A 10,807-nucleotide genomic window follows, 5' to 3' on the forward strand; every position below is an offset into this window, starting at 1 on the left:
TGGAAAAAAAATCAATAAAAATATATTTAAAAAAAAACACTCAATATAATTAGTTCTTCATCTGGATTTCTGCTTGACAAGATTGAACTACCTGAGGGAATGGGACATCCTCTTTTTCCTCTCTACCCTCAGGAACAGCACTACAGTGATGGGAGCCATGAGGGCTCCTTGCTTACAAACATCTCACTACTGTGTTCTTGGGTTATTGCTGACCTAGAGATGCTAATAATAATGTCGGGAAATTTTTTTTTAATATATTTTATTGATTTTTCACAGAGAGGAAAGGAGATAGAGAGTCAGAAACATCGATGAGAGAGAAACATCGATCAGCTGCCTCCTGCACATCTCCCACCAGGGATGTGCCCGCAACCCAGGCACATGCCCTTGACCGGAATCGAACCCAGGACCTTTCAGTCCACAGGCCGACGCTCTATCCACTGAGCCAAACTGGTCCCGGCATGTCGGGAAATTTCAACACTGTGGAAGAGGGAGGAAACTATTGGAAAAAGTCGTAATAAATGTATTAGATGATCATTGCTAGCTCAATTTTATGAGGCTTAGAGAAATTAAGAACCTTACACAAATTCATTGTATGTGTCATATTCCAAAACTTTTTTCATTAAAATGGAAGTGAGCTGCCTCACTGAATGTGCTAATTGTTTAAAGATATACTTGAGAACAACACAACTCTGTATGCTCAGTTTTCAGTTATCCATGGGCTCAGGTACTAAATTATAATACCTAACAATATTTATAACATGCAGTTAAAATCATTATAACCAAGGGAGGAGCAGAAGCCCTGTGAATTATTAGCTTCCCAAAATGTGCCTGTGCCTTTATGTGCCAGTTATAATGTGTGAGTCTACATGAATCTGTAATGGCCTGAAGCCCTGCGACTTCTCAGCAGATTTAATAGAGGAACAGGTCAGTGACTCTCACTGCCTAGTTCACAACATAAACATCGTATATGGCATAGTTTCTGTGGCCGGCGTCAGCTCAGTCAGAACCACCAGCTGAAGGTCATCTTCAGAACACCTCCCGTGGTCAGCCTCTCTGCTGTTAGGAATGAGGTCTTTGGTAGTGATGTCCCTTTCAACATGTAGCGTAAACATCTGTCCTTGGGCTTGGTGATCCGTGTGAGTGCACCACTGCCACATTTTGTGCCCAAGTGTCAGAGGAAGGTGCTGTATTGTATTGTCTTTTCAGCAGCTTTCTCCTACATTGTTACATTCCCTACGCTTCTTAATGTGGTTGTAAGAAAGGTTGAATGTATTATCTTAAAATTGGGTAGCTGAAATACAGATTTTATTACAGACTTTTGATGTGCTTAAAAATTAGCTGGTCATTATTGAACTATATATATAAAGCCGAACCTTAAAAAAACTTTTTAAATGTTCTTATTGATTTCAGAGAGGAAGAAAGGGAAAGAGAGAGAGACATAGAAACTTCAATGATGAGAGAGAATAATTGATCAGCTGCCTCTTGCACATTCCCTACTGGGGATCGATCCTGAAACCTGGGCATGTGCCCTGTCCTCCTGGTTCATGGGTTGATGCTCAGCCACTGAGCCGCACCAGCTAGACTAAAGCAGAATCTTTTGAAGAAAATTTTCACTTCTCCCCAGTGACTTAACAAAATGTGACTAAATTCAGCTATTAAAGTAGTTAGTATTTCTGAAATCAATAAAAAATATATTTTAAAAAGTAGTATTTTAATGACTACTGTTTTACAATGTCTAAATGAATATTAAGACATTCACTTGTTCCCATTTTGATAATTAAATTATATTTTTGATAAACATAAATGTTTATCAAACATTTCTTTATAAATACTTGTTAGTATGGATGTAGTTGATCTTCGTAATGATTCTACCATGTTACCATCTGATAATTGATTCAAAGGGAATTCAATGAAGAGAAACTGAGGCATAAACTGCAAATCAATTTTTAACTCTTTGGCTTCCGTTTGAACTGTCTGTGGAGAGACCCAGAATGGTCAGAAATTCTATGCTTGGGAGGTTATAGCTAGGGAAGAAGTGATGGTTTACTTTGTGGAAAGTGAGTTTACCTATGCAAGTCCTTATTTGCTAATCTGTAGTGTATAGCACCAGGGGAGGGACATTATAAACTCTTGAGGGAATAAGTTATCAAAGAGAAAGGGGTAGAGGAGCTTAATCATTTATTAGCTCCAATAAATGCCAGAAGAGCTGAAAACTTAAGGCTTAATTGAGGAGGTTTTTTTGTTTGTTTTTTAATGGTCTGCTGCTGAGGGAAAGTGGTATGTATTATTGAGGTCAGTTGTCTACTAGTATAAGGCCCACATAGCATCTTAGGATAGTAAATAATTTCATTCAAGGTCATAACCCACCCTAACAATGGACTGATGACTGTGGTCTGGCCTCCATTTTTCACACAGCTGCAGGCAAACTCTTCAGTGGGTCTCAGTCAGCATTTGTAGTGCTTAGAATGGGAGCTAGGATGCTCCGCACAGAATCTCACTAAGAGTTGCATTTCAGTGTGCACACACACAGAAAGTAAATGTGCACACTGGAAAGGTCAGAGGTCAGGCACAAGAGTCAGGGCCAGCCTTCCATGAAAACTGGAGCCAAAGAGGCCTCTAGAAATAAAGGATAATGAGTGAAGGATGTGATTGATAAGAGAGAAATCTTTGGGTAGGAAAGAAGATAAAATTTTCAAAGGGATCTGTGCCAGATACCTTATAACTGTTTAGCCATCCTAGAGTGATGATATATGACAGATATTATACTCATTTTGCAGATTAAGGAATTAACTTGTTCAGGATAACTTTTAAGTGGCAGAGCTGGAAATAAACTTCCAGAAAATGACTCTGTTTTGCTGCTGGAGGAGAGAACTCCAAATAGCTCAGTGGGTGCGACAGTGGAAGAGAGAACAGCTGGCAACCTTGAGGGTTCGAGGGGGAAAAGAAAATGCTCATATTGGCAAGAGGTCACTTCCTAGTACCAAGCTAAAAGTGAGAAGTTTTCATCACCTGTGGTCTGACTATAAAAATACTTGTTTTCAAAAAGTCATCCTCCATTATAGATTCTGGGCAGTCCAAGTGGTACTTTATTGTAGCTGTATTTTGCATTTTATTCTAGGCATCCTGCACCGATGGGAAGCTTTTCAATCATTTGGAGACTGTTTGGCGTTTTAGCCCAGGTCTGCCTGGCTACCCAAGGACATGTACCTTGGATTTTTCAGTAAGTGCCTCATATCACAAAGCCCTTCATTGGTTCCAAGTATCAGGTGAAGTTAGTAAAAAAGGAGTAATCCATTTATTAGAGCCCATTAATATGCCATTATTAATCATCTTATTCAAATAGCAATTACTGAAAACCACTTTTTTAAAATCTCAAATTGAGTATCGAATTTCTTTTTCTAATTTTGTAAGAAAGAATATTAATGAATCTTTCTATTGTATTTCTTGAGACCTTGAATAACAATTCTTTCTCTACTTTCTAATTTTTACAAGTTCATAGGTTACTAGATATATGCTGACTTTACTGCCAGTTTAATAACTTAACACCAAATGAAATTTACACATTGATCTGCTTCTTATGCAGAAACAAAATGCAAAAGGAACAAATATGTTTTTAGAATCTAGGGACTGAGATATTTTCTTGTTCACATCACCTTAGTTATATATAGCACTGTGGCTTTTTCTTTGCCAACAGAATATATTTGCCGTTTATATTTGCAACTCAGGCATTACATTTTAAGAAATGGTTATAATATTAATGGTCATTAATTTCTACATGGTGTTCTCAGCTCTTGAATTGCTTTCATTAAAATATTAATGGACATGAATGGAGCAGTTAGGGACATTTGAATTAGACCTGTGTAGATTAAATAACAGCATCATCTAATAATATTAACTCCCTCTGTTAATTTCTGGTTTTAATGCACTGTGGTTATAGAATACATTAAAACAGGGGGATCTGGTTGATGGGTTTATGAGAAATCTTTGTACTTTTTGCAACTTTATTAAAAATCTTAAATTATTTCAAAATGAAAAATTAAAAGTTCTAAAACTTAGTAGCTATTTGGTCCTTAAAATACTACTTCTCAAAGCTTACCTGAGTTCTCTTGAGGGGATATAAGTTCACTGTCTACTTTGACATTGAGCCACCTACCCCATCTGTTTGGTGGATCCGTCTTACCTCCTTGCTGCTACTTCCCAGGTGAGGGAGTTGCTTCTCTTATTTCCTACTGGGAGGTAGGTAGATCTAAAAGGGACCCCTTCGTAGGAAGCCAGAGAAATAACCATGGTATTCAGCAGACTTTTCCCATTTTTAAACTTAATAAAAGCTGGCTTTGCCTTGAAATGAGTCGTTGGTCTTGTTCACTTATGTTTGTTTTGCCCACAGTTGTGCTTATTGCAGTCAGTATGACTCCGTCTTCTGAGAGGTGTTTAAAAATCTCTTCGAGACAGGCCCGTCCAGCTCTGCCTTCCACACGGGGCTGAAGAGCCCATTTCAGTGTGAACACAGTGCCCTAACTAGAGAGTTAGTGAGAGGAAGATCTTCCTGAGTTAATTGTGAACATTTTCCTACAGGTTTCGTTTGAATTCCGCTCACTTCTACATTCTCAGCTTGCCACATTGTTTTTCGATGAAGTCGTAAAGCAGATGGTAGCAGCCTTTGAAAGAAGAGCGTGTAAGCTGTATGGTCCAGAAACAAATATACCTCGGGAGTTAATGTTTCATGAAGTTCATCACACGTAAAAAAAGGAAAGAACTAGAACTGGTCACCTACTCGTGACTTCCGTGTGTTCACTTTTAGAACGTGCTTTTATCATTTGCTTTCAGAAGCCAGAAAGCATTTGTTCAGCCCAGCTTTGATTATAAACCTGCACCATCGAAAATTTGCACTTGGAATATGGAAGCACATGTACATAGAATTCAATCACGTATAATTCAAAGTAATGCGTACATTAGCATATTTACAGTCAATGGGATGTCATCACTATTGCTAGAATACTGACATCACTCTTCTGAGAGAAATTGAAACTAAACTTAAACCTTTTAGTTATCACTTTATCCGAAAGAGGTTAGTGGAGATACTCATGTAGTATATATTATAATGACCATATCACGTTTAAGTTATTAAATTCAGACTATTTATAACTTACTGTCATAGGGCCTGTGTCACGGGCTAGGATATTTGCATAATCATCAGATACTTACAGTAAAAACATTGACTTAACAATAGTGTTCATGAAGGTTCCTTGGTACCTTTTTAAAATTGTTCTGATGGTAGTAGGAGATAATTCAATGCTATAGTGAGGTTAGCTCCCTGATAAGAGGACTGAAGTGGTAACTTAATAAAGTTAATTTGTTTATTTTGTAGTTATTTCGGTTATTGAAATCTTCCTGTCTCAGTGTGTATTTACATAGACATAGTAAAGTTTAATTATAGCATTTATATCTTTAGAATACTTTCACAGAGACAAATCTGGACAAAATTCAGACTTTTAATCAATGTTAATCATCTTCCCTCCTCTCACTTCATACCCAGTAGCCCTCTGGCATTACCTTTCCAGTTAGAGTGCTATTAACTTTGTTTCCTCAGATCAGTTAGGGGCCTCGATACTTAGTTCCCTGCATTGAATACAGCGGTCTGGAGCACCTGATAGTCTACAGTGAAAGACTCGTTCTACTCACAGGAAGCATGGTTGTGTCCTCACAAAGGTAGAGCAGTATCTTCCCACTACAGGTTCTCTCCCAGAGCTGCAGTAGTTTCTATGTAATTATGTATCTTTAATAACAAAGTTTTTTTAAAATAGCAAAGTCCCAGGTATCCTTTTTCTCTGTACAATACTTCTTTTCATGGAAATAGAATTTGTGCTTTACCACTGCTCTCCCAAACACCATAGGTAAACTCTTAGGTTCAGAATCTAACTAGTGCTTAGGCTCTAGCACAGCCGTGGGCAAACTACGGCCCATTTGAAATGAATAAAAAATAAAAAAAAAGACCGTACCCTTTTATGTAATGATGTTTACTTTGAATTTGTATTAGTTCACACAAACACTCCATCCATGCTTTTGTTCCGGCCCTCCAGTCCAGTTTAAGAACCATTGTGGCCCTCAAGTCAAAAAGTTTGCCCACCCCTGGTCTAGCATGTACCTGGTGTTTTGGTGAGGGAACCCTGGAATATGTAATATTGCCTTGATCTAGCCATCCCTTTGACCCATGAGGTTCAAGTATGTCCAGAACCCAAGGCAGAGTGTCAAGACAGGATATAAACCCAGGCCTTCTGGCCTAATATCAATGCTCCTGGGTGCTCCATCTAGTCCAGTCTAGAGGCCGTAACTGTGGACCTACAATCAGGCAACTGTACTTTCTGCATCATAAGGGGGAAGCAACACCCCTTTCTTCTTGAAGTGGCACCTGGTGAGTGGAATTGGGGTGGGGAGATGCTACTGAGATGAAACTGGTAAGATTTTTCTGTGGAAATGTCCTTGGTTTTTGCCTGGTTGAGTGAGGACATGAAGTTTGCAGCTACATCGGCCATCCTCACAAAGAGGGGAAAGGTAATTTTTCCAGAGAAGGCAACTCAGAACTCTTAACCAACCTTGCAGTTGTCAACCTGGCTTGTACATAATTGTAGCAAGAGTTTAGCAAGTGTTCCCTAATCCAAGATTGTTCAGAGGGTTAAAATAATCCAAGCATTCAGGCCCAGCACTTTTTTTCTTGTTAATCTCTTTAGGCTCCAGTCATTCTAACAGCAACTAGAAATCTCAAGTACTTCCCATTCCGTTTCTTTTCATCAACTAGCTGCAAAATTATTTTTAGATGCAGAATTTTAAGTGACTTAGGCTTTTGACCTGTGGTGGATTGTATTTTTCCATTTCTGCCCAAGCTATGTATACAAGATAAGGACAGCGGAAACGTTTGCCTCAGTGCCTAGCTTACACCAGACTACACAGCAGGCCCAGGGCCTTACTGAGGAGTTCCTTCCCACCTAGAGCAGATCAGGTGCTACAGCTCCAAGTTAGACTAGGCTAGTTAGTCCCTGACCCAGATGAAAATAAAAATTCAATTAACGTTAAACAAATTTTATTACACAAAGGTCACATAATTGGTATTTCTCTACTTTGTACAGTTATTCTTACTCTCCACAGAAAGGCTGCTTCTTCACTTCTCATCGGGTGATGGCAAGCACTAAAATCCTGATTTTAACAGAATAGTAGTAAAAATGCCTCAGGGATTTACGTTGAAAGCAGTACATTGGTACATGGCTCTTGCACTTATCAGGAATGTACAAATGTATTTTTATTCAAAAATACAAAATAAATTATCTGTAGGCATGGACAATGACAGCAGTAAACCATTGTATGTTGTCAACTGAAACCAGTAACTCCTGATTAGAGTGATTTTCTTGAACATCAGCCAGCCTTTTCTTCAGTCACTTCCTTCAACTGACTTCTCTGAAGTTATAGGTGAGGAGATGCCCTGAGCTTCCTCTCAGTCCTCAGTGATGACGGTAAAGCTCTATTCCAGGCTAGAACATGCCGCCTCCCATCCCTCCTCCCATGCCGCCCATCCCACCCATCCCAGGGTCCTTCTCCTCTTTGGGAAGTTCTGTGACCACAACTTCTGCTGTTGTTAACAGAGAGGCCACGCCAGCAGCATCCAGTAAAGCAGTTCTTACAACCTAGGAGAAGAGTTTCATAAAATATCACTATTTACTTAGTAAATTAAAATGGAGGACTTACTAAAAGACTTTTTAGAAAGTGATCAACTACTTACCTTAGTTGGATCAATGATTCCTTTTTCCACCATATTCACAAATTCTCCAAGCATGGCGTCATAACCAATTTCTGAGGAACCTTGCAAAATTTTCTCAACTATCAACGATCCCTCAACACCTGCATTCTTAGCAATGGTCATTGCAGGAATTTTTAGTGCTTTCTTAATAATTTCTATACCTATAAAGAAAACAAATTTTAGCCACCTTATTTCTTTCTTTTATAAATATTAAAACAGAATTCAACTTGTGAGAGTACTGACATAGGAAAATTACAATTGGAATACACTACAGGCCAAATCATTTCCCCTGAAAATGATGATGCATCTTCATCTCTTGACATCAGTGCTATTGTACTTTTGTTATTCTGGAAATTGCTTTGTGATTTACTGTCTCATTTAGTGGGCAACATTATTCTAACAGAAAGACTAAAAACAGGCTGCAAATAAACTCATTTGTAAGTTAACTTTTTTACCAATTTTTTGATCTTCATTAGTTGGAGTTAAAGAGTCCAAGGCGGGAATGCACCGAAGCAGGGCACAGCCCCCTCCCAGAACAATGCCTTCCTCCACAGCAGCTGGGGTGGCATTGAGGGCATCTGTGACTCTGTCTTTCTTTTCATTCACTTCCACATCACTTGTCCCACCAACCTGAAGATTAAAATCAGTCTAGTTAGTATGGCTTCTCTGACTCAAGATGCTGACAGCCAAGAGTCATTAGCACCTAATTTACTTAAAAGCTTAAATAACAAATATCTCCATGAGGAAGCTAATCCCCTGAACAAGAGCCCAAGAAGTCAAGCATGAACTCTCACCTTCAGCACAGCTACCCCATCTGAGAGTTTGGCCAGGCGTTCATTTAGTTTTTCCTTTTCATATTCACTAGTTGTGGTATCTAACTGCTCGATGATTTCTTGAATACGTTTTTCAATCTGAGCCTTGTCACCTTTTCCTTTCAAGAGCATGGCATCATCTTTGGTCACAATGACCTCTCCAACTTTTCCTAAGTCATGAGGCTGAACGTCTTCTAGGTTGAGAGTCAAACCTTCTTCTCCAAACACCTAACAAAAACATTGAAAAAGGAGCAAGTCTCAGTGATGGTTTTTCCATTATACTAAACGTTTATTAATAACACAGCATGCAGTGTCTTAATGAACAAAACAAAAAATCTTGTTTTACTGTTATTTATTTGAAATATGAGATTTTCAGACCACTGAGTATAGTCTTCCATTGCATTTCCAACTTCTCACTTAACCCTCAATATTTGAGCTTTATATGAGAAAAGCGTAAACTCAGGAAATTCATCCAAGGTCACACTTTTGGTGGAACCAGAACTAACTCAGAAGTCCCCTGTCTTTTTACTATATTCTTAAAACTAGATTAGTCAATAAGGTAGAGAAGGGAATGTGGCACAGCTTAACCCAGCCTCCACCTCCCAGACATGCAACAGAAACAGAGATAAAGTAAGCAGTTCAGTTGGCAGTTCTGCGATTGTAAAAAGTGTAAATTCTACATATTAACTTTAGACCTGGAAGTATAAGTAACATCCCGTAAACCACACCACATTTATGTTACTTACGGCACCACCAGTAGCAATAGCCATGTCTTTAAGCTGGTTCTTCCTATTGTCTCCAAAACCTGGAGCTTTGACCGCTACAACCTGAAGACCAACTTTTAGCCTGTTAGGAACAGTAACGAATAACAGTTAAATTAAAAACAAAGGTAACTATTTCATAGACTGAAAAATGAGAATTATTAAATTTGAGGGTCGCCGAAACCGGTTTGGCTCAGTGGATAGAGAGTCGGCCTGCGGACTGAGAGGTCCCAGGTTCGATTCCAGTCAAGGGCATGTACCTTGGTTGCGGGCACATCCCCAGTGGGGAGTGTGCAGGAGGCAGCTGGTCGATGTTTCTCTCTCATCGATGTTTCTAGCTCTCTATCTCTCTCCTTTCCTCTCTGTAAAAACTCAATAAAATATATTTAAAAAAAAAAAATGTGAGGGTCATCTAATCAGCACTTACCCCATTGGTTCCATATAGTATTAGATTAAGTTGCTATTAAAGTTTGAGCAAGCACTGTTCTTAATTTAGTGCCTTTTTAAATGTCAATGTTGCTAATAGCAATTTGAGCAAGTAATGAATACTTAGAATATACAATCAAAGAAATGTTCCCTTGAGACCAGACTGAGAAACAAAAGGAATACACAAACTTCAAGACAGCTGGTCTATTTTACTAAAAAATCAAATAAAAATCAGAGTGGATAAGCTTTAATGATATGTCAAGTAAATAAACATCCAACTTTTCAGCTACCAATAAAATGGCCCAATGGAAACTCTGTAAGCCTACTGTTTTTGTTTTTATGTTAGCTTCAAATTCCACAATCTCTAAGGCTTTTTTTAATAATCCAAAAAGCAAATCCAAGCTAACAATCATTCCAGGATAAGTAAACTTAGAGCTTTTGGATCAGGTCAAGGTGTGTAATCTCTAATACATACATACCTATTTCATTTGTACATTTCCATTAAAATAAAATTGGAAAACCTCACTTCTGATATACCTCAATTCTTACATTAAGAGTACAAGGTTTAGTAATGCCCTAAGATTCTATTTACAGCATTAACATTACCTGTCTTAAAGTCAAAAGTAATGCATTATAGATTTTAAAAATTAAATGAATAGACCTCACTTAATTTTAGGTTGAGTGCCTATTTCTGGTTCAGACTATTCACTAATTAAAATTTTCTTTTGGACCTGCGCCTGCAAGACAGCGTTCCTGCAGACCGGGTTCCTGCGGCTGGTAGTGGCAGCCGCGGCGGCATGGATCTCAGAGAGCTGGAGAGAGACAATAGAGTCAGCGACCACTCTCTAAGAGCCAGCCTGTACCCCTTTACCTTCAGTTTGTGATTAAAATTGCTTAAGGAACGCCCTAACTGGCTCAGTGGATTGTACTTAATTACTGGGAAGATGAAAATTCAGCCGAATCTGTGCTTCCTAAAGTAGAATAATTATTACTATGCTATATGTTGTCCCAGGGACCAA

At 38.6% G+C, this 10,807-nt stretch overlaps 2 protein-coding genes across 2 annotated transcripts in view; one reads left to right on the top strand and one right to left on the bottom strand.

Moving 5' to 3' along the window:
• COQ10B (coenzyme Q10B) overlaps nucleotides 1-4,748 on the top strand; it is a 14,636-nt gene extending 9,888 nt beyond the window's left edge. The window contains exons 4-5 of the mRNA XM_006767083.2: nucleotides 3,119-3,220; nucleotides 4,576-4,748. Coding sequence (XP_006767146.2) covers nucleotides 3,119-3,220; nucleotides 4,576-4,743 — 270 coding nt within the window. The 3' untranslated portion in view covers nucleotides 4,744-4,748. The remainder of the gene's footprint in view (nucleotides 1-3,118; nucleotides 3,221-4,575) is intronic.
• A 2,313-nt stretch (nucleotides 4,749-7,061) lies between these two features.
• Nucleotides 7,062-10,807, bottom strand: part of HSPD1 (heat shock protein family D (Hsp60) member 1) — an 8,175-nt gene continuing 4,429 nt past the window's right edge. Inside the window, 5 exon segments of the mRNA XM_006779571.1 lie at nucleotides 7,062-7,676; nucleotides 7,772-7,950; nucleotides 8,245-8,419; nucleotides 8,584-8,829; nucleotides 9,348-9,447. Of these exon segments, the coding sequence (XP_006779634.1) occupies nucleotides 7,524-7,676; nucleotides 7,772-7,950; nucleotides 8,245-8,419; nucleotides 8,584-8,829; nucleotides 9,348-9,447 (853 nt within the window). The 3' untranslated portion in view covers nucleotides 7,062-7,523.

Source organism: Myotis davidii, unplaced genomic scaffold, assembly GCF_000327345.1.
Source record: "Myotis davidii unplaced genomic scaffold, ASM32734v1 scaffold221, whole genome shotgun sequence".
Classification (NCBI taxonomy): Eukaryota; Metazoa; Chordata; class Mammalia; order Chiroptera; family Vespertilionidae; genus Myotis; species Myotis davidii.